Here is a 24,268-nt window from a genome sequence, read left to right on the forward strand (position 1 = left end):
GTCATTGAAATGTAAATTGCCTACTGTTCCACTTTCCTAATCTAAATTCGCCGTGCGCACCTTCGCCCATGTCAAATCCGGATAAACTCTCAGATAATCTTCAGGCAACTCCTCATCTAAGCCCCCACTGCTGCTACTGTCCTCATCTACTAAGTCATAACCCATATCTCTCCCCACCCCTGTCAGAGCTCTCTTTCCATGCGGGGTTCTCTCTCTTTCTCTCCTCTTCTCTTTCATCCTTCATCTCCGATTCCACCTGTTTAAAGATTAACCTGTTTATTATCCTTCTTATTCACTGTTCTACTTCCTTTTTATCAAGCCCTTGCCTCTGATACATACTCTTGGTATAAATGCCATCAATTTCTTCCCTCAACACCCAGTCTTTCAACAATGCCATAAACATGCCTCTCCTTGACACTCTATTATTTTCAGTATGAGTTTCAGACCTGGAGGACCTCTCATTCTTGTTCCACTCCCCCAAATCCCCCAATTCATGTTGCCTTAAGCACCTGAGACAAGGGATTGCTTGTCTGATTAATCAACAATGGCCTTTTAACGTGTTTCTAGGCTGGGGGAGCTAAACAAATTATCTTTTTTGCACCGATGTATTTAGCAATCCATTCATCAAATCATGAGGAGCAGCCATAAGAATTGCAATCTTCATTACATCCTCTTTCATTCTCTGCATTGCGTTCCTTAGTGTAAAACAGGGCTGATCAGTTGGCTGCCAATCTGACTCAGTTGGGTATTTGTGTGAATAGCCTTCTGCCACCAACCGCAGTAAAGTGATCTGCAAATTTCACTGAAAATTCCTAAACTCATCTTGCACAACAGGATCACTGCTTAATATACAAAACTTTGCCGCATCTCCATGATCTAAATGCACTCCGTGTGCCCCTAAATCAAACAAGCGCACCATATATACAATCAATGTTTCATCGGTCTATGATATTACTAATTTCCTGCTGTATGAAAGCCTCCAAGGAGTTCAGCACAACCCTCTGTGGATTTTGTGGATGTTGCTGTAACGTTTGCCAATATATTGGATGTGCTCAGATGGTTTTCTGACCCTCAGTCTCATCATGACTAATATCCCGAAATCTGACGAAAACCCTGATGAATCCAATAGGTTACCATCCCACTCCTCTGGATTCCAGTCTAAATCAGTCTTAGCAATAGCCAAATGCACCTTTCTCTTGTTAACAATTTCACTCTACTTTTCCACCTATATTGTGTACATGTACCGCTGCCCTTTCAGCCACAAGCTGATAAGTTTCCAATTTATCTTGCAACAATGTATTCTGACATGACGGCATTACAGAAGTATTCTAACTGTTTTTCCATTGCTTCCCACTCCTTTTCTAACTGAATACATTTTTCATGTATTTTCCTAAAAGTATCGCTCACTCAGTGATGTCACTGACCATGTCATGAATGATGTAATATGTGAGGTCATAAGCAGTGCATTGCGGGGGGTAAGTTATAGTTAGCTCAGGTTACTATAACTGCTGAATTTCTATGGTTTGTACGAGTAAAATCTGACCTCAACTATAACGTCCCTGTACCTTTGTTTTTTCAGTGAAAAAAAAATATTATATTATGTAAAGAGAAGAAAAATCTGTAAATTTTACAAAGATTGACAGTGCTGGAGGGGCAATAAAGGGCAAGGCAGTCTGCAAAAAATATGTTGCACACTCCGCAACAAGCTCCAATGATAGAGCATGTTTGTGTACTGAATTAGGTTATTGGCAATAATGAATGGTCTATGATTGGCGATGCTGCGTACAAAATGAGAAGAAATAATGTTGGTCAACACATCTTACTGTATATGGGAACAAGTGACATACGTTTTTATGACATTATGTATTCTTCCTTGTATTAAATCTACACCCGAACTGTGTAGGTTAGCGCCTAGTGTACATGCATGTGTGTTTTGTTGTTCAAGAAGAATTTTTTTTTAATAAAAAGGACAGTATTCAGCTTACCCAGTGTGTATAACCACTTATAAAATTTGGTATGATAGATTAGAAACATAAGATATCATGTTATTTGAAACTAAAAGTGAACAATTTATTATTTACTGACGTTGCTGACAATAGTATTTGGCTTTTTCTTTCGTGTTCTATTTTATTTCACTTTTGACATTGTTACATATTACATACTGATTTTATACATATACAATGCCATACATATGCGAAAAGATTATGATGACTGTTTATTTAAATTATTACTGTAGAACTGTATCCTTTTAAGAATCAGAGTAAAAACATTTTATAGAAAATAAAATAAAAAGCAGATGATCAGCATTCCATGGTGTCAACACGAAAAAGTAAGAAATGGCAGTTACTAGCTATTCATTCCATTAAAATCAGGCGAACAGGGGTTGTTACAAATCAGGACTATTATAGGAATAATTTAAAATAAATGATTGTTTAATCATTAAAAAGAAATATTATATAGAGTTGGTTGCCATTTTATGTCCACCATTAAATGAACACATGGTAGACATGGAATGAGGCAGTGCAGGGCATGTCTTAACTATACAATTGTGTATAAAACAAAAATTTACTTACTAAACAAAACTTACTGCCACCAAAATATAGAACTGTTCTAAATTGAGATTTTATATAAAAGTACGAAGAAAATCCATCATCAAGTACATTTTATGAAAAAATACAGTTGCTATATTAGAGATCGTGTTTCTCTAAACATAATTTTTATTGACATTATTTCATTATTGTTTTCCAGCCACTAAAGAGGGTATATGCTTTATGGCACGAGGGCTTCTTGGACAGCTTCAGGGACCAATTTTAGATAATATCCATGGTTTCTCAACGTTGCAAGGACTCCCGCTGAATTCATGTGCTTCACCTCCTTGTGGTATTGAAAGGCATTTCCGTGGATATCGGTTAACTTTCCTGAAAGAGATATGCCAATTAACAAGCAAGTAGATCTAGTGTATGCAAAAAATATAAACTATATTTTTAGTAATTAGAATGAAATACTTCTAGAACTAAAATTCCAACTGCATATATAATATGAAAGCTACAGAGAAATAGAAAAAACACTAATACAATGTCAAAGTGGTATCAAGAATAACATTTCTCTAACAAAACGTCATATTGCGCAACGTTCAGAAGGCACTCTTGAAGGAAGCATCCAATGGGTGAAAAGGGATGAATGAGCTTGAAGCCCCCTATTCCAGGAGGAAGTTGGGCTTTGAATTTTTTCCATTCTTCTGAAATAGTGGGTCATTACTATCCCCTAATGTATAGCGAATAAAAAAATAAAATAAAAAGTCACTTGAATGGGGTAAAAGTACAAAACATGAAATGGCGCCTGATCACACCCAAGCCATTTTGGTAGCATCCTGAAAATTCTGCACAAAACTCCATGACTACATTTTAGCATCTCAGTAATGGGTACTTTCCAGCTAATTCCCAAACAAAATATCCCTAACTATTCCACTTTCAAACTAAACATTCTTCCCAAGCCTAATGGGTACATTCTGAGGGCGGGAAAACATGATGAATGCCTATTTCAGAATGGCAATTCCAAGGGTACAGCAGATGAAGGAAGAAAAGGCAATGGGTCTGTATTTAACAATTTTATTTCTCATTAGGCATGGGACTATCACATCAGATGGCATCAGCAAAGTACACTATGATTTGAAAAACAACAAATAAACCATTGAGTCCCAATGTGAAACTAGTGTGGTACAAAATCCACATTGAAGATACTTGAAAAAAATTGCCATATTAAGTGTGAGATACCAACAGTCGTTGGACTGTGGGTAGGTGGAGCATTACTTTTATTGATTTGGAACAGGAGGAAGAACTGGCATGACACACATAGTCAAACTTTGCGTTGGGTTCTTAGATGCACAAGCATCTACCCATGTATCTCAGCCATTCATCTTTTGAAGGGGCTATGTCTGCTCCCAAGTATTTCACATTATCTCTTTTAGCAAGTAAACAACCCATATCCACCAAGAATCTCTCTCCCCTGGACCCACCCAATTCTGCCAGTATTCCCAGGAGCATGAGCTTCGGTGAGGTCTATGGGTGGCTTGGGGGGGCCACTAGCTTTGGTGTCAGGCTCATTGTCTTAAGCAGAATGTGATCAATAACTGGGACCTGGAGAAAGCATCAATGTACATACTTATTTAAAAAAAGTATATTTTTATTACATCTTCTCTGATCCTGAATATAATAACATTGCAGCATTGCACAGTAGGAACATCCATATACATTGTCATTTGCGCACAGTTTGTTGGGGTGGGCAACGGGAGGGACAAGCAGCATGGGGGGTTGGAGAAACAGATCCAGACCTCTGACCTCCTGGTCAGGGAACTCTGCTCTCCCCTCGCAAAGCTCCGTCGTTGCACCGCTGCCCCCAGCACCTCTCTGTTCTCAGGTTAGGTGTTCGAGACCCTCCTCCACCCGCAGGCTCCTGCCTGCGCCTCATCCCTGGTGGTCCAGTGGCCAGCCTTCTCAGTTTTCTGTTTCAGTCTGTCTTTTCTGTCTGTCTGGTTGTTTATTGTTTATTCTGTTTTTTGTGCCTGTTCTCCATCTGTTGTTTTTTAATCTTTTTATGTCTCGCAGACCTGCATTGCAGCGCATGCGCTGCTCGCTCTGCAAGGCTTTTGTAATCAAGGAGATTTCAGAAGTGGGCTTAAAGCCCCGCCCCCTATTTTTCATTGGCTGGCGTCATCCTTTATGTTAAACGCTGGCCTCCGATTGAAAATGAGGCTTCGTTGTTACCGCCCTGTCTCCTTTTGGGATAGCCCATCCGGACTGGAGGTTTTGCTTGCGGCGTTAGACTGTCTCCTTAATTAGTCAGTAGGCACTATTTTTGTTTAACAATTTTGTTTACGGACCCCACGCGGTGCCGGGCCCTCCTGTCACCATCTGACATCCTTCTTACCTTTGCTCCCGCCCCCTCCCCCGTCCATCCTCTCTCCCTTTCAGCATGCTCCGGGGTGTGCCATTATTTGCACTTCTAGTCACGCGAGCCCCTCGCGTTTGCACTCAATGGCTCAGAACTATTCCCCAAGAGTCCTGTCTGGGCCCCCAAACTTAAGCACAGCTGTGAACACACAGGGAAAGGAGATACCGTGACGCGGCATCCTGGGGCGATGATTATGACGCAGTCATCAAAAGCAAAGCCGGAAGCGCACTCCATTGTTTCTGTTTGTTTCAGATTACCGTCCATGTTTTGCTGCTTCTCACGAGTAGGGTAAGGAAAGACCTTGGGCAGGAAGCTCAGTGTGCGAGTGCACCTACTGCTGAGAGATGCGGCAGACTCAGCCAGCCGCTCATCAATCTGTAGTAAAAAAACACGGAAAGAGTGCCACGGAGCTGGGACGCGCCTCGCACAGAACACTATTGCAGGCGTCTAAATCCGAAAGTATGGGAATTTCCACAACCAGGCTGCCGACTGACAAACCTACAAAATATGCTTACGTTGAAACAGTAACTTTTGAAAGAAACAGCATGACCGCCATCAGATGCATATCGCAGTCTGCCCTTAAGGCGAGGCTGAGCTCCCGGACAGTCCTTTCATTTTCACGATCTCAGAGAAATCAGAAAAATGTGCAAAGCGCCCTTTGGAAGGCACTCGTCTGTAATGCAACTGTTGCTCATGTAGCGCCCTGATACCTTCAGGTCGAGTTCGCACTATTTAAAACTGCAAAAAAAAGTTGAGATATTTTCAGTGATGAAGAGGTAGATGGAAAGAGTTCTATAACGTCGTAGTCCTCTTAAAAAATATATGCTACTGCTTCCTGTATATTTTTGTGCAGTTTGCTTCTTGTGCACATGTGTATCCTTAATGGAAATCTATAATGTAAACTTATGCAAAGCATCATCACCTTGGTCCCTTTTTGACAAGAAAATCTGCGTTTCCCATATTTCTTTGTTGACTACAACATAAAAGAAAAAACGTGCAAAGTCTTCTTTGAAAGACAATCGCCTGTAACACACAATTTCTGCTTGTTGAAACATGCTGATAGCCGGCTTGGCTAAGGGTCGCACTGTGCTGGTGGTAAGGTTCGATCTGTCTATACCGTTGGATAACGTGGACAACCCAATCCATACTATATCGATTGAGGAAGGTGACTAGAGCATCTAAACAAACCGTCAACTGGTGGTTCTGGTTTCTAAAGGACAGGTTGACTCTTCATCGATACCAACCCGTGGGAAGCTACTTAGTTCTCCATTGTCATCTGTTTGGTAGTTAGGGAAAATATACGTGGATACCTTATCGCAGGGGTGTTGTGTGTATGACAGAAAGCCACACCTGCAAAACTTTCAGGTTACCCACTGAATAACTAAACTAGTTTTATTTAGATTAAATGTATATACCTTTGTCGTGTCTAAATCTAGAAAACCTGTTACAGGGAAGTCTTCCTGGTACTAAGTTAGCAACCCCTGCCTTATTGGGTCAATACTATGCAGAATGACTGTATAGCTGCCAAATAGCCTGCTCTGAATGTGTACACATTGAATTATGGGCCCCTAAATGAGTCTTAGCTAGCTTACCCCTCAATAGGTCTCGCATTTACGCAAGTTTGAGCTATTAGTATTGCAAATAACAATGCTTTTTATTTTTGAAACATAAATAAAAGGCATTGTCATTGACAATGCCAAAAGCTTAACCCCTTGTATGCCCATGACTAGCTGGACTCGTCATGGAGCACAGTCGCGCTGTGCCCATAACGAGTCCAGCTCGTCATGAGGCATTCCCTGGGGAATCCCTCTGGTGCGGGCACCAGAAGGATTCCCTTTCATGCAAAATAGCCCCCCCCCCTTTCACTGTAATGATGATCGGCGCGCACGTCGCACCGACGTCATTACAGTGAAAGTGAAACTGAAATGAGCCAAGAGGCTCATTTCAGTTTCACTTTCTACGTGCTCAGGGGGCTATCTCAGCCCCCTGAGCACGTAGAAAGACGGGAGAGGTATTGTTGGAAAGGGGAGAATCTCCCCTTTCCAATGGTACCCAGTGGATCCCTGCTTGGGGATCGCCACAGGAGGGCGATCCCCAAGCAGGGATCCACCCACTAGACATCAGGGTGGGGGGAGCGGCCCCTTGGGCAAGGGCCTTTGCTCCCCCCAAATTATTTGGGCATTATTTAGTCTTTTTGCCCCCCCCTGGGGGGCAGATGGGGGCAGTAGCCCCCAATCTGCCCCGGGAATTTCATAAAAAATAACGATAGGGGTGGGGCTGCCCAAAACGGGCAGGCCCATGCCCCCACCCCACCCCCCAATAATCACAGTCTTTCTGCCCACACCGGGGGGCAGATGGGGCATTGACCCCTAATCTGCCCCTTCGGGGGGCAGAAAGCCCACTATACACCAGGGATTTCTTTTCAGTTTTTTTTAGGGTGGGGGCTGCCCGAAACGGGCACGCCAATGCCCCCACCCACCCACCCACCACCATTACAGCCTTTCTGCCCCCCCCGGGGGGGCAAAAAGACCACTAGACACCAGGGAATTGTAAAAAAAACAAAAAAACAAATAGGGGTTGGGGCTGCCCAAAACGGGCAGGCCCATGCCTCCACCGCACCCCCAATTATCACAGTCTTTCTGCCCCCCCCCCGGGGGGCAGATGGGGCATTGGCCCCTAATCTGCCCCTTCGGGGGGGGCAGAAAGCCCACTATACACCAGGGATTTGTTTTCAGTTTTTTTTTAAGGTGGGGGCTGCCCGAAACGGGCACGCCAATGCCCCCACCCACCCGCCACCATTACAGCCTTTCTGCCCCCCCTGGGGGGCAGATGGGGCATTGGCCCCAAATCTGCCCCCCCCCGGGGGCCAAAAAGACCACTAGACACCAGGGAATACAAAATAAATAAAAAATAGGGGTGGGGGCTGACCAAAACGGGCAGGCCCATGCCCCCACCCCACAATTATTACAGTCTTTCTGCCCCCCCCTAGGGGGGCAGATGGGGCATTGGCCCCTAATCGGCCCCTTCGGGGGGGGGGGGGGCAGCAAGCCCACTAAACACCAGGGATAAGTTTTGCGCAATTGTTTTTAGGGTGTGGGCTGCCCGAAACTGCACGCCAATGCCCCCACCCTCCCCCCCACAAAAATGACAGTCTTTCTGCCCCCCAGGAGGCAGATGGGAGCTGTAGCCCCCAATCTGGCCCCCCCTGGGGGCGCAGAATGCCCACTAGAAACCATGGATTTTTTTGTTTTATTAGTGTAGGGATTGGGGCTCCCCAAAATGGGCATGACAATACCCAACCCCACCCCCAGAGAAATTCCAGTCTTTCTGCCCCCCCCCGGGAGGGCAGATGGTGGCAGTGGCCCCTGATCTGCCCCCTGGGGGAGCAGAAAGCCCACTAGGCGCCAGCGAGTACGCAGGTTTTTTTTATGCGTGGGGGCTGCCCAAAATGTCATACCAATGCCCCCACCCCCACAAAAAATAGCCACAGTCTTTCTGCCCCTTTAGGGGCATATCAGGATGAAACCCCCTTCCCCGATTCCCCCCCAGGGCGGCAGAAAGCCCACTGGGCTCCGATTTTTTTTTAGCAATGTGCATACCTGTGGGTTTTGGGCCCTAGCGCAGTTGGCACGTAGGCAAACCTAGAAAACCTGTACATTTTTTAAAACTAGACACCGATGGGGAATCCTGGATGGGGTGACTTCACTGGCTCTCACCAGGTTCTGTTACCCAGAATCCATTGCAAACCTAAAAATGTGTCCAAATTAACACATTTTCCTCACATTTCTGTGGTGGAAAGTTCTGGAATCTGCGTGGGTCCACAAAATTCCACCCACCCTGCGTTCCCCAAAGTCTTCAGAGAAAAATGGTACCTCACTTGCGTGGGTAGGCCTAGTGCCCGCGTCAGGCAAGGGCCCAAAACCTATTGAGGAGACATCAAAATTACCTATCATGTAACAACCTGGTTTTGCAAAGGGGTCCTCTGAGTTTTTGGCCCCGTCGTTTTGAGGTAGGCAATTTTCATGTCGCCTCAATACGTTTTGGTCCCTTGCCTGTCGCGGGTACTTGGGCCTCCCACATGAGTGAGGCACCGTTTTTATCGGGAGACCCGGGGGAACGCTGGGTGGTAGGAAATTTGTGTCAGCCCGGTGATGCCACAACTTTCCCACACAAAAATGTGTGAAAAAGGTGATTTTTTTCAGCTACATTTGAGGTTTGCAGGGCATTCTGGGTAAGGAAACGTTGGGGGATCCACGCAAGCCATACCTCCCTGGAATCCCCCGGGTGTCTAGTTTCCAGAAATGTGTGGGTTTGGTAGGTTTCCCTAGGTGCCGGCACAGCTAGGGTTCAAAAACTACAGCTAGGCACTTTGCCAAAAAAGGGTCATTTTTCACAGCGAAATTGAGGTGTGTCCACGATGCGTTTTGCGCCGTTTCCTGTTGCGGGCACTAGGTCGACCCACACAAGTGAGGTACCATTTTTCTCGGAAGACTTTGGGGAACACGGGGTGGGTGGAAATTTGTGGATCCACGCAGATTCCAGAACTTTCCACCAGAGAAATGTGGAGAAAATGTGTTTTTTTTTGGCAATTTTTTAGGTTTCCAAGGGATTCTGGGTAACAGAACCTGATGGGAGGCAGTCAAGTCAACCCATCCTGGATTCCCCTGGTGTCTAGTTTTAAAAAATGTATAGGTTTGCTAGGTTTCCCTAGGTGACGGCAGAGCTATGGTTCAAAAACTACATCTAGGCACTTTGCCAAAAAAGGGTCATCTTTCGCTGTGAAATTGAGGTGTGTCCACGTTACGTTTTGCGCCGTTTCCTGTCGCGGGCACTAGGCTGACCCACACAAGTGAGGTACCATTTTTCTCTGAAGACTTTGGGGAATGCGGGGTGGGTGGATATTTGTGGATCCACGCAGATTCCAGAACTTTCCACCAGAGAAATGTGGGGAAAATGTGTTTTTTTTGGCAATTTTTTAGGTTTGCAAGGGATTCTGGGTAACAGAACCTGGTGGAAGGCAGTCAAGTCACCCCATCCTGGATTCCCCTGGGTGTCTAGTTTTCAAAAATGTATAGGTTTGCTAGGCTTCCCAAGGTGCCGGCAGAGCTATGGTTCAAAAACTACAGCTAGGCACTTTGCCAAAAAAAGGGTCATTTTTCACAGCGAAATTGAGGTGTGTCCACGTTGCGTTTTGCGCCGTTTCCTGTCGCGGGCACTAGGCTGACCCACACAAGTGAGGTACCATTTTTCTCGTATGACTTTGGGGAACGCGGGGTGGGTGGAAATTTGTGGATCCATGCAGATTCCAGAACTTTCCACCAGAGAAATGTGGGGAAAAAGTGTTTTTTTGGGGCATTTTTTTAGGTTTGCAAGGGATTCTGGGTAACAGAACCTGGTGGGAGGCAGTAAAGTCACCCCATCCTGGATTCCCCTGGGTGTCTAGTTATTAAAAATGTATAGGTTAGCTAGGTTTCCCTAGGTGCCTGCAGAGCTAGGGTTAAAAACCTACAGCTAGGCACTTTGCTAAAAAAGGGTAATTTTGTATTATGAAAATGTGGTGTGTTCACGTTGGGTTTTGAGCCATTTCCTGTCGTGGGCACTATGCCTACCCCTACAAGTGAGGTACCATTTTTATCGGGAGACTTAGGGTAATTCAGATTTGTAAAGGAAGTGTTATTACCTATTGACTTTCGATGCATTTCTGCCTTCCAAATGAAAGACATTGTGTAAAAAAGAAGTCATTCTAAAAAATGACTGATAATTCTCATGCTAGTATGAGTATTCCCAATTTCGAAAATGTGCAAATATCTACTGTTTCTAAACTCTATATTTTGTTCCCATTTCAGAAATACATAGGTGTCTTACATACCGATTTTTTCATGTACACATTTTTACAGAATAATTACTATATACCCGGTACATAATAAAAAACCATTGCAAGTTGCTGCTCAGTTTTTGGCTCTGGGTTTGTCGGTTTCTTGGTGAACCTACAAGTCCTATATAACCCCACAACCAGTAATGTCCAGCGGATGTAACGGTATATTGCTTTCAAAGAGCTGTCAAAATTAGAAGAAGTTACAGGTCAAAACGTTGACACAAAAGGTGCTTTTTTCAACAATTTTTCAAGTTATCCTATATTTAACTGTTAGTTTCTATGAAGAAACCTTGATGGATCCACACAAATGACCCCTTGCTGAATTGAGAATTGTGTCTACTTCTCTAAAATGTATAGCTTTCCAGGATCCATTATTGCTTTTGTACCCATTTCTACCATTAACTGGAAGGAGGTCGAAAGCACAAAAAAAAGCAAAAATAGGCTATGTCCCAGAAAAATGCCAAAACTGTAAAAAATGTTGGGTTTTTGACAAAAGTCTGGTATCCCCTAAAAGCTGGGAAAATGGTGATTTCAGCCCCACAAACCCTTTTTTGATAACACTTGCAGGGCAAAACCCAGATGCTTTCATTTGCAGCCCGTTTATCCAATTTTCCCCAAAAAACCCTAAATTTTGCTGTATTTTGGCTCATTTCTGTGACCCCTCCAGGGGAATCCACAAACCCCGAGTACCTTCAGAATCCCCATGATGTTGGAAGAAAAGGACGCAAATTTGGCGTGGATACCTTATGTGGTCAAAAAGTTACAGGGGCCTCAGCGCGCACTACCCCAAATAGCCAAAAAAGGGCGTGGCACAGGAGGGGAAAAGGCCTGGCAGCGAAGGGGTTAAACTCACGTTAATGCGAGACCTATAGCATTGCAAATGCTTGTTTTCTTTTTATTGTTCCTTGTTGTGTCCTTTTTTCGTATTGTGTCCTTAGGGTCCCTTTTCTATGTCCTTTTTCCACCGCTGCTGCCCCCGTGGCCCCTCCCCTCCTTCCGGTTCCCACCTCCCAGCTGCGCTCCCTCCCCCATCCAAAGACGCGTCAAAGGTAAGCCTGTCTGCGCCCTCTTTGACCCGACTGCTACTAGCGCCAGGGACCCTGGTTCTCAGACCCCCCACCTCTACAACTCAGCCGTCCTCCACATGCTCGACCCCAGAAGAAACAACTGCAAGCCGTCAACGCCAGACAACACCCACGGCCATTTTTCCTGCCGACACTGTCGCCAAACCGTCACCCACCTCCGGACCCCCAAGGGCACCGCCCATCCACCGGACACCAGTGCAACAGAACCCCTGAGGTGCATCTTCCACAACGTATGCTTCCCACACAGACACGCAGTAGAAAATCTGGGACCTTCTTGACACCCTCTCGCTAGACGTCGCCTTCCTCACAGAAACCTGGAAAAACTCCACCTCCGCCCCAACATCGCTACCCCATCCCAGACGGATACAAGATCCAGAGGAAGAACTGTCCCAAACACCCAGGAGGGGGACTCGCCATCTCACAGAAGAACTCCCTCCTACTCACCACTTCCAGCACGAACGACTCCTCGTCTCTCACGGAACACCTCCACTTCCAGATCCAGACCAGCCCCAGAACGACCCTACGCGGCACCCTCGCCTATAGACCTCCCGGAACACAAACCGCGTTCACCACAGCCTCACTGACGTCATCGCGCCACAAGCCATCATCTCCATGGACTACATACTGCTCGGAGACCTGAACTTCCACCTCGACAACTTCAGCGACCCCAACTCCACAGCCCTCCTGGACAACCTCGCAAACATCAGACTAAAACAGCTCGCCCCACAAGGCAGGAAACATCCTCGACCCCATCTTTGCAGGAGTGAACAACATTCAATTCAGCCACACCACGCAACCCATCTGGACGGACCACCACTGCGTACACTTCTCCTTCGATAGAACCACCACTCAAGCATCCCCCACACCTTCCGCAAAGGAATTGGAGCAAGGTCACCGAGGAACACCTCAACTCCACCCTCAACCACGATCCCCCTCCCGCTACGACCAACGTCAACTCTGCAGCCAACGAACTACACAGATGGATCACCAACTGCGCAGACAAGCTCGCCATCCTCCGTAACTCCGACAGACAGCGCCCCATGAAAGCCACCTGGTTCACCACGACCTCCGAGAATCCAGACGCACCTGCAGACGTCCCGAGAAAGTATGGAGAAGCTGCAATATTCCGGAAGCTCAGATTACCTACATGAACGCCATGACAGAATACCCCTAACGCATCAGATCCCCCAAAAAGACCTTCACCCAGGACAAAATCCTCACCAACTCCAGAAACTCGAAGGAACTCTTCAGCATCATACCGAAATTCACCAAACCCTCCCCACCCAGCGAAGCCTCAGGCGTCACACCTTCCCAGTACCTCTGCAACAAACTCGACTCCTACATCCATCTCAAAATCAAGTCCATCTACGACAACTTCAACGAACAGACACCAGACACCGAAACCACTCCTACCTCCAGCCATGCCAGCCAGCCTATAACCGCCGCCTGGACCCCTGTCACCACCATAGACACTGCCACGACCATGAATAGCCTTCACGCAGGAGCCCCAACAGACCCCTGCCTGCCGCATACCTTCCACAGAGCCGCCGCTGCCATAGCACCCAACGCACCATCAACGCCACCTTTGAATTCGGCACATTCCCCGACGACTGGAAACGTGCAGAAGTCAAGCATCTCCTCAAGAAGCCCTCCGCAGACCAGACGGACCTCAAAAACTACAGAACCATCTCTCTCTTCCTCTTTGAAGTCACAGAGAAGATCGTCAACATGCAGCTCACGAACTTCATCTAAGCCAACTACATCCTTGACTCTTACCAATCCGGATACCGCAGCAACCACAGCACCAAGACCGCCCTCCTCGCCACCACAGAGGACATCCGCACTCTCCTCGACCAGGGCCACACAGCGGCCCTCATCCTACTAGACCTCTCTGCAGCCTTCAACATCGTCTCCCACCGCACCCTCACCGCCAGACTCCACGACGCCGGCATACAGGTATCTGCCCTCGACTCGCTCCACTCTTTACTCACCGGCCGAGCCCAACGTATCAGACTCCCGCCTTTCCTCTCCGAACCCATAGAGATCAGCTGCAGAGTGCCCCAAGGATCATCGCTCAGCCCCACGCTCTTCAACAGCTACATGGCCCCCCTCACCGCCATCGTCATAAAGCATGGACTCAGCATAGTATTCTACACAGACACCCAGCTCATCCTCTCTCTCGTTAAGGAACCCAACACCACCAGACTCAGCTTCCAGGAAGGAATGAAAGATGTCGCCTCCTGGATGAGCAGCAGCTGTCTGAAGCTCATCTCAGAGAAGACAGAAGTTGTCGGACCCAACCCCTCAGCATGGGACAACACCTGGTGGCCCACCGCCCTGGGCAACCCCCCACACCCACGGACCACGCCCGAAACCTAGGCATCATACTGGACTCCTCCCTCACCATGACCAGGCAGATCAACGCAGTCTCCTCCACGTGCTTCAACATCCTCCACTAGACCTTCAAATTGATCCCCTCGAATCCAGAAAGACCGTCACCAACGCCCTCCTAACCAGCAGGCTTGACTACAGAAACACCTTTTACACTGGAATCAACAAATCTCTGCTCCGAAAACTCCAGACCATCCAGAACACCGCTGCCAGACTCGTCCTCGGCATCCCACAACATGACCACATCACTCAGCACCTACGAGAACTCCACTGGCTCCCCATCGAGAAGAGAGTAACCTCCAAGCTGCTCACTCACGCCTACAAAACCCTCCACAACAGGCAGGTGGAGAGCCTACTCCTACATCGCGGCAAAAACCTGGAACGAGCTCCCGCTCAACAACAGATGTTCACCCACTCTGCACACCTTCAGGAAGAGTCTCAAGACCTGGCTCTTTGGCTGATTTAGAGCTGCACACCCACCCCCAAGCACCTTGACCCACACGTGTGAGTAGCCCGCTTCACAAATCCCTGCTGGATTGATTGATCCAGCAGTCTTTCGTGCACTCTTACTTATAAATTCTCTGAGGCCGTCTACAAGGAGGGCCCACCACTTACTGCATACAATCATTCCCACATCCATTCAACGACCAGGTCTGCAGAGCCATACAAGGTCTATGAGAGTTCACTTTCTGAAGATTCAGGGGAAGCAAATGTGTTTCCTGATGTGTTTAACTCATCTGAAGTGGTGCCACCCCCATATACCTTCCCGTCCGGTTCCTCTACGTCCCTCTGCCCCTCAACTCGCTCACCAAGGACTTCTAGCATGCTAGCCCAGCTTTCAAGATCCCTTTCCACATTTTCATCTGTGCACAACTTCCTAAGTCTACGCTTCTCCGCTACAGCTCACTCCAACAAGTCTGATTTCCACTTGGTGACAGGCAGAGGGTTAGGACTGGCCCAGTGTGTAGCTATCTGGTATCGCGCCAGTAGGAGGCCCAGTTGGGCAAACGTATATTGCATTTTTTTCCCTTTCCTGAGGAGCGGTATCAGTCCTAACCAACAGTGTCGCACAGAGAGATCCACAGCTACTCTGGTTACCTGTGCCACACCCACGGTACATCCCGCCAGAATATGTGAAGTTGAGTGCAGGACCATGCTACGTTACAAAAATCTGCTGGTGTAACCTGACATCTAGCGCATCCCGCTGTTCTTGCCAGGTACGCTCTTTGTAGACTAGACAGTTTCAAGAATGCTTGATAAAGGGGGGGGGGCGTGGCGAGCTGCCGAAGATGGTGGCCGTGTGAGCGCGGAGCTCCATATCGGCCCAGCAATTATCCTGAACAAACGGGGGGGAATAGCCTGGCTTGACTTACCGGGAGGGGTATCCCCGACGCAGAACACCAAGGCGAAGCGCACAAGCTAAAAATGGGCACCCTGACCCCGCTGCTGGCGTGAGCCGGCCGTATGCGGTGGTGTGGCCGGGAGCCCCGACATCGAGTGGCACGAAGAGACGGAGCCTGCCCGGGTCTTCAAACTACGGGAGGTGCGGGCCTGCGGAGCCCGGGCTGGGAGTGCCGGGCCCGCAGTGAGGAGGAGCACCTAGGACTGCCTGGTGGAGGGTGCGAGACAGGGTGGTCGGGGTCCCTGGTGAACCGGGATTGAGGCGCTTTGATGGGGAAGCCCCCGAAGAGAAGGTTGAGGAGAACGTGGACTGGCCCTGGTGGGCTGGCGGCGCTGCAGCCTTTAATGTGGTGGTGATGCATCAACGCGGCGGAGAGAGCCGGCGCTGCTCCTGGGCTGTGGCGGCCTGGGGAGCCTAGAGACAGCCCCTGAAGGTCCGCTGTGACTGTGGTCCCCACCTGAGGGGTGAAATATGTGGTAGGGCCCCTGGTGGACAGTCGCTGCGACAGAGGAGCCCCCCTGAAGAGAAGGTCAAGGAGAACCTGGCCTGGCCCTGGTGAGATGACTGCGCTGCGACCTTTACTGGGGTGGTGACACAGCAACGAGAGCTGGCACTGCTCCCGGGCTGCGGCGGTTTTGGGCGGGCCCGCGGTGACTGTGGCTCCCACCTGAGGGGGTGAATACAGACTCAGGTGCTGCAGTGGCCGGTTGGCCACGGCTGAGGCGTGTATCCCAGGGCTGAGTAGGGTGAGTAGGGTGAGTGAGACTTGGGGGAGGGCCTGCACACTGGCGGGCTACATGCCGAGCCAAGGCACGACCTGTTGGCCACATTTAAGGGCAACGAGAAAGATTGTGACCTACTGAGGTGGGGCAGGATGGAGAGACTTGCCTGCGACCGCCCGGCTGGAGGGGGTGAGTGCCCGGGGACAGTAGGGCGGTGAGGCCTAAAGTCGGGAGAGAGATCCGAGAGCGGCACATTCCCTGAAGAACGGAGTGATCTTTGTGGGATAGTAAGATTACTTGTTGCACAGTGCAGTTATTGGCCAACACAGATAGGTGGCTCCTATACTCTGCTGGGACTGGTCTCTAAAGAGTGAATGCATACCACACAAGAGACACCTTGGAACCACCTGAGCGGTTTGCTGCTGGCAGCTGCTGGAGTTGGGACTGGGCCCTCCCTCCCTAACTCTGCCTGAAACGATGGGGAAACCGCTGGGGAAACACGCCGGGACTACCCCTGATCATGAGGGGGACCAGACTGAGCAGGCTCTGGGTAGTCCTGAGTCCCAGACGAGTCCAGATCCCATTTAACTACAGCTCTCCCAGATACTGGAAGCCAATTCAGGCACAAAAACCACTCTCCACCAAAATATAAGCACGGTGTCGGTGGGTCTTGGCCGCCTTCGAGCTGAACCTCAATGAGAGGGTGAAAGTGGTGGAATCTGGTTATAAGGAGCTAGCGCCTGGCCACAAAGCCCTCTCTCAACAGGTAGCTGAATTGACGGACAAGGTCCGGATCCTGGAGCGAAGAGCAGAAGATGGGGAAGGTCGTAACCACCGCAATAACCTCTGTATTCTTGGCCTACTGGAAGGGATCGAAAAGGACGACATGGTGGGGTACCTGGAGACGCCGCTCCGGGAGGTGGTAGCCCCGGGAGAGCCGACGCAATTCTTCACGCTGGAAAGAGTGCACCGTGTGCCTGCCCAATCGGTGGCACCTGGCCGTCCCCCGAGACCGGTGGTGGCCAGGTTGCTGCATTATAGGGACAGGGACATCATCCTACAGAGAGCCTGTATGAGCGGCCCCTGTGTGGTCAATAACGCCAAGGTCTCCATGTTTCCGGATTACATACTGGTGTTCGCATTGTGGTGGATGGCAAGATTCACTTCTGTGACACCCTCCAGATGGCCTGGGACTGGCTCGAAGTTTATCACACTGGAAGGTCAGGCCCGGTGCAGAAACCTCAGCGGACGACGAGGGACCACAGATCAGGGAAAAGATCCCAGGATTGGTCAGAACGTATCGGGCGAAGATACCCACCTCCTCACAGACGGAGCTGGAACGAGCGGCGGCGCTGCAGGCTGTGGCAGGTATAGCCTGCAAAGGAAACTCCCCGTCAGACCAAGGTTCAAGATCTGCAAAGGGAACGGGAGGCACCGAGTCAGACTCTTCGGGTAAAGATAGCCTGGAGCTCGGGCAGCAGACTGAGTGGATTTGAGACTGGGCCGGTGCGGGAGGAGGAGGGGACTAGCACCACTGTTCATGGTGTCTTGTTTGCTGCAATTTGCGATGGACTTGTCCAGGTGGCGGAGCCACGACCTCCCTGGAGGTTTTGACCACGTTTGGTTTGGACCTTCAATCCTTAATTTTCGTACAGGTGGTATTTGTGCAGATGGCCGTTGCCAGAATGCCCTGGGGCCGAGGAGTTGTTTCACGTTTGGAGTTGTTACTGTCCAGCAGTCATGTCTCTCATGCAGGTGGGGATGCATTATTAGTGGTCCTGTTGTCGGGGGGGGGGGGGGGGGGGGAGGGGGTTTACAGGCGGGGGGAATGTTGCAACACACTGAACCGCCATGGCACACTGAGGTGAAGATACTTACTTGGAACATTAGAGGTATGGGTTCCATGGCTAAGCGGTATAATATTTATAATGACTTGAAGCGCCAGGGAGTGCGGATTGCTCTGTTGCAAGAAACCCACTTAACGCAAGAAGAGGTGGGCCGGTTGAGGAGATGATGGAGGGGGCAGGTTTATGCTACTGGATACTCTGCATTTGCCCCGGGGTGTTAGTGTGGGTACACCCCGGGTTCCCTTTGAAATAACCCGTACTTTGGCAGACGCTGAAGGAAGGTATGTGCTAGTGGCGGGACGACAATTGGGTCGGGTAATGACCATATGCTGCTGTTATGCCCCCAATCATGATCAAGTGGCTTACCTGACAGCCCTCTCAGCACACATTGCAGATATAGTGGTGGGGCAGATGGTGGTGGGAGGAGATTTTAACTGTGTAGCAGATGTACATTTGGACCGATCTCAACCCAACCCCCCCGGTGGGAGTGCAGGCGCACAGGACGGCAGTGGGGCTGCGTGAGTAGATGACACACTGGGACTTGCATGATTTTTGGCGCTTACAACACGGTGGGGACAGGGAGTACTCTTACTATTCGCACTTACACCACCTCCATACTCTGATTGATGCATTTTGGAGCTCACAAACAATTGGCGCCCTCATCCACTCCACCAAATACTTGGGCTGCACATATTCGGATCACTGCCCTTTGCTGCTGACTGTCTGCCCTCGGTGGTGCAGGGCCCCAATACCTGCGTGACGACTTACTCCTGAGGCTCTGGACGATGTGCCATTTGCAGAATCACTGCGTACGACAATAGACACATACTTTACCGAGAATGCAGACACGGCGTCTACTGCCCTGGTTTGATGGGAGGCTTTTAAGGTGGTGGTGCGGGGCCACTATATGGGGCAGAGCGTTGGGATACAAAAGGAACTCCATAAAGAACTTACAGAGATTGAGGGGGCCTTGCGAACCCTCGACAACATGCAGGGGCCAGATCCCAGGTCGATGCCATGATTTCTGACCAAGACCTGTGCTGACCCCGGCCACTCGCTTTGCCCGAGTAGCTCTCACTTCTTGTGGAAGCTCTACGTGGTTGCTCTTACCCCCTCCCCCCGTAGATGTAGTTGATTGATACTATTCGAGAACAGGCCTGACCCCAACAGCAGAGGGGTGACTCCACTTGGCTGGGCCAGTGGTGGTGAGCGACCCCCCCCCCTCCAACAACCCCCCTCCTCCGCATGGAGTGTAGGAGTCCTAGAGACAGTGCATATGAGAAATGGTTTTTATTTTTGTTTTCTTACGTTCTAGTTCAATGATCTCCCTCTGTAATGGCATGTAATGGCATACGAATGTTAGTGTTCACTGGTACAGATCACAGATAACCTGCCCCTCATTGACACGATTGGGCCCCAGGGATTGCAGGTAGGAATGACATGGGCACAATTAAAATATAGGACTGGGTGGGTTTGTTATGCTCACACCCTGTGACACGTACCAAGTAGTATCTGTACCAATCGATTGCATCGATTGCTTCACAGCTTATTTTTGTATTGTAATACACTCAACTTAAGGCCAACGGCCCGAACGGATAGACATTATACATAATGTGTTTGTAAGATACCACATCTTGCAATTCTCCATGTGAATGTTTTATATATGATCAGAAATGCCAATAAAAATATTTTCAAAAAAGTATGCTTGATAAAGGAAATAGAAGTGTACGAGTTTTAAACGGGCATTACTAGCTACTTCGTGCACCTGCGTTTGTGCCCTGTGCCATTCTGCATCTATTAACAGGGGCTCTAATTCCCGATCCCAAGCAGCTCATTTTTTAGCGACATTTGTGTGTCTATCGGATGTTAGGGCCGCATTTAATCTGGATATGATACCCTTAAAGGATCCGTGATCCAGGATTACTTTGAGGACTTGTAACAGCTTGGGCTCCTCCGGAAGAGTGTCCACTAAGAAGGGGGACCCCTGAAATAAGGTGCGGGCAGGTATACCAGGGGAGTCTAAGAGTACCAAAGAAAAGAAGAGTACCTGCCACAAATTGATAATGGATAAGGCCCTAAAAAAGGGTCCAAATTATTAGAAACCACAACCAATAGGCAAACCAAGACAAGGAAAAACACACAAGGAAGGATATAAATAAATTTAAGTATTTTTTAAATTGTCTTTTTATTTCATCATTTTTGTTTGTATAGATGTAAAAATCTTTTTTGAAATTTAACTGTGTAGGTTAACAGAAACAATGAAGGAGAATATCAAAATAATACAGTTCCTATACATCAGATTACTAACAGTCCCACAAACACTCCTTCAAAAAAACACACAATCATACTATCTCGCATCCGACAGCGACATCACGCAACACATAACATTAATACATACTAATAAAAACATGTACAAACATTAGGTTACTGAATGCCGGGCATTCAGCAACCTAATGTTTGGCTATTCTAAACGTGCTCATTGGCGCTTTTTAGCCCTACGGGCTGTTCAAAGTCCATTCATTTGAATATGAATTGTGGAACGACCATTCTAATTTGTACATGTTTTTATTAGTATGTATTAATGTTATGTGTTGCGTGATGTCGCTGTCGGATGCGAGATAGTATGATTGTGTGTTTTTTTTGAAGGAGTGTTGTGGGACTGTTAGTAATCTGATGTATAGGAACTGTATTATTTTGATATTCTCCTTCATTGTTTCTGTTAACCTACACAGTTAAATTTCAAAAAAGATTTTTACATCTATACAAACAAAAATGATGAAATAAAAAGACAATTTAAAAAATACTTAAATTTATTTATATCCTTCCTTGTGTGTTTTTCCTTGTCTTGGTTTGCCTATTGGTTGTGGTTTCTAATCATTTGGACCCTTTTTTAGGGCCTTATCCATTATCAATTTGTGGCAGGTACTCTTCTTTTCTTTGGTCCTCCGGAAGAGTGTGCCAGATCTCGTGAACAGTTCGCAATATACTCGCATATTGGAGGAACTGTTGATTGTCAATGCCATTTTGCACCTCTACTAGCTCCGCAGACAAGAAGGTACCATTCAAGTACAAATCTCCCTGTAGGAAGGTAGGATTCTTCTGCATGGTTACCTGGTGCTAAGCTGTTTTTATTTATTTTTTTTAAATAACTTTTTTATTGTTTTTCACACCAATCAGAGACTGGTACATACAAAATAAAGTCACTGTAAGAAATACCCCCTCCAGTACATATGTGTTTTTAACACAGTGCCATTCACCCCATGGCAGAATAGGGGTCCTCGCAAAAATAATCGTATACAGTTCCTGGCAATAATGAGAGACCAAATTATACATCGGGTGCAAACAAACAGCAATAGGGAGCAGGGGATAGAGAGATCTAGAGCGTCGCCCCTAAGGGGGAGAAGCCAGCACCTCCGCCGTCAACTGGGCCATCAGCACCTGCTGTCTCTCCGGAGTTCCACCGTTGGGGAGATGCAGATGTCACCTCTGTACCTATTCCATTTCCCCCACTTCCGGTCCCACTTTTTGGGGCAACCTCGACCTTTGAATACTGACTTTTCAGCCACCATGGCAGTATCCATGTCCTTTGCCCAGTCAAACAGGAGCGGGACCGTAGCCACCCCCCAGTGTCGTGCAATATTCCCCTTCGCTATAATGAAGCCCATAGAGGCCCATGTCTGTTCAGCCAGCGTGAGATCGGATGCCCCCCAAATGTTAAGTAACCATAGTCGGGGTGACAACTCAAGGGATTTACCTCCCTCCCTCCCGAGTTGATGGGCGATTCTCACCCAGTAGTCCTGGATATGTGGGCAGTCCCACAAAATGTGAAAAAAGTACCCTCCTGATTGCAATGTCGGAGGCAGAGTGGGTCGGGGGCGTCTACCTAGCCGGAACAGGAGTTTGGCATAAAAATACGCTCAGTGAAGGATCTTGAGTTGGAGCAGTCGCAGGCGCATAGGGATGGCTATTTCTCGGGGTGAAGCTAGAGCGTCCTGCCACATGTTGTCCTCCATTTCTCCCAAATCTCTCTCCCACCCCTCTCTAAGTTTCAACATCGGGTCGGGGCGATTGTTGACCAGCTTCTTATAGGTGAGCGAGATGGCTTTAGGGTCCATGGGATCCATCAACAGGCGGTCCTCCAGAGGGGACGAGTCGGGGAGAGGACTGTCTCGATGTAGGGCTGAGGACACTGCGTGTGTAATCTGTAAGTACCTGAACGTCTCTGACGGGGCCAGCTGATACTTAGCTTGGAGCTCCGGGAACGATGCGAGCCTCCCCTTAACCCAGATATCTCTGACCGTGGAGATACCGATCAAATCCCACTTGTCGAACCCTGGACACGCGCTGAGATGACCTAAAACATCGGGTTCCCACAGGGGGGTTGCCTTCGCCAGGCGCCCGCGCCATCCTAATTTTCTGGTGACTTCATGCCAAATCTCGACAGTGCGCGCCGTGGGCCTGTTGAAATTAAGCTTGCGGGGATTGGTGTAAAGTGCCTTGTTGTAACCGCCCCGTCCCAGGAGCCAGTGGTCCGTGCGGAAATTAGGCTCGTCGCAAGGCTCAAACACCCAGCGATTGACTACCACCAGTTGGGACGCCTGGTAATAAAGTCTGTGATCCGGTAAAGCGATGCCCCCATCATACCAACCCATGGTAAGCTTATTCATTGCAATGCGCGGCGTGCAGCCCTCCCACAGTAGTCCCCGCAATATTCCATCGATCTGCGAAAAATAGGAATCTGGGATCTGGATAGGGGTATTCTGTAGTGCATCGAGAAAGCGCGGGAGTGCTAACATTTTGAAAAGGGACGCACGTCCGAGGAGAGTGAGAGGGAGAGAGAGCCAGTGCACAACGTCCGATTTGAAATGCTGGAGGGGTCAGAGTAAGTTGTGTTCGAAAAAGAGATCAGGGTCAGGAGTGACGAAGATGCCCAAGTACCGAAAACCCCAAGGTGCCACTGGGATATTGAAGCCCCGAGGACTCGCTGGGGGAAAAACCCCACAGCGCATACATCTGGGATTTAGACCAATTTATCTGATAGCCAGAGTGGGCGCCGAAAATGTGAAAAATGTGGAGCACCCGTCGCAACGACCGCGCAGGGGAGGCCAGGTATAAGAGGATATCATTGGCATACAACGAGATGCGATCCTCATGTGATGCTGTCCATTTAAGTCCCTGTATCTCCGGATCACCCCGGACCCACACCGCGAGCGGTTCCAGGACAAGAGCAAAAAGCAACGGCGACAAGGGGCAGCCTTGCCTCGTGCCCTGATGAAGCGAAAAAGTGGCGGAGCGATGATTATTAAAAACGACATGAGCCGTAGGGTGAGTATACAATAGCCGAATCAAACGAATGAATTTGGGCCCGAGCCCCAGACGGGCCAGAATGGCGAAAAGAAAATCCCATTCAATGGTGTTGAAAGCCATCGAGGCATCCAACGACAAGAGAATCGAGTCTTCCTCGATGGTATGAAGCCTGCCAAGGACCCCATGCACCCGACAAGTTCCGGGCCGTATTCCTCCCCGGCATTAACCTGGATTGGTCTGGATGGACTAAGTCAGCGATAAAGTGGAGGAGGCGATTTGTGAGAAGTTTGACCAGAATCTTAGCCACAACTGTCAAAAGGGATATGGGGCAATACGATTTGCACTCCTCAACGGGTTTGTTCAGCTTATGAATGACCACTATAGCGGCAGTGCGGATCTCTGCGGGTAGAACACCTGACTCAAAGCATTCAGTGTATAGATTAAGCAAGTGGGGAGCCAATAGTGTTGACATGGGCTTAAATAGTTCAATGGGGAGCCCGTTAAGGCCCAAAGCCTTCCCGGAACGGACATCTTGTATGGCCTTTTGAACCTCTGTCACTGTAATGTCTGCCTCCTAGGTTTCTCTGTCCTGCGGTGAAATAGTAGGGATATCGAGCGTAACCAAAAGGTCAGGAGACAGGGAGGCCTGAGAATTGGGAGAACTAGTATATATCTCCTCGTAGTAACTA

General features: G+C 48.6%; 1 protein-coding gene across 5 annotated transcripts in view; it reads right to left on the reverse strand.

Annotated features, from left to right (window-relative positions):
* Positions 1–2,101: 2,101 nt before the first annotated feature.
* Positions 2,102–24,268, reverse strand: part of BPNT1 (3'(2'), 5'-bisphosphate nucleotidase 1) — a 217,449-nt gene continuing 195,282 nt past the window's right edge. For all 5 annotated transcript variants that reach the window (XM_085612949.1, XM_085612945.1, XM_085612948.1 and 2 more), the window contains one exon: positions 2,102–2,918. In XM_085612949.1, the coding sequence (XP_085469075.1) occupies positions 2,770–2,918 (149 nt within the window). In that variant the 3' untranslated portion in view covers positions 2,102–2,769. The remainder of the gene's footprint in view (positions 2,919–24,268) is intronic.

The sequence above is a fragment of the Triturus cristatus genome, chromosome 6 (assembly GCF_964204655.1).
Source record: "Triturus cristatus chromosome 6, aTriCri1.1, whole genome shotgun sequence".
Taxonomy (NCBI): domain Eukaryota; kingdom Metazoa; phylum Chordata; class Amphibia; order Caudata; family Salamandridae; genus Triturus; species Triturus cristatus.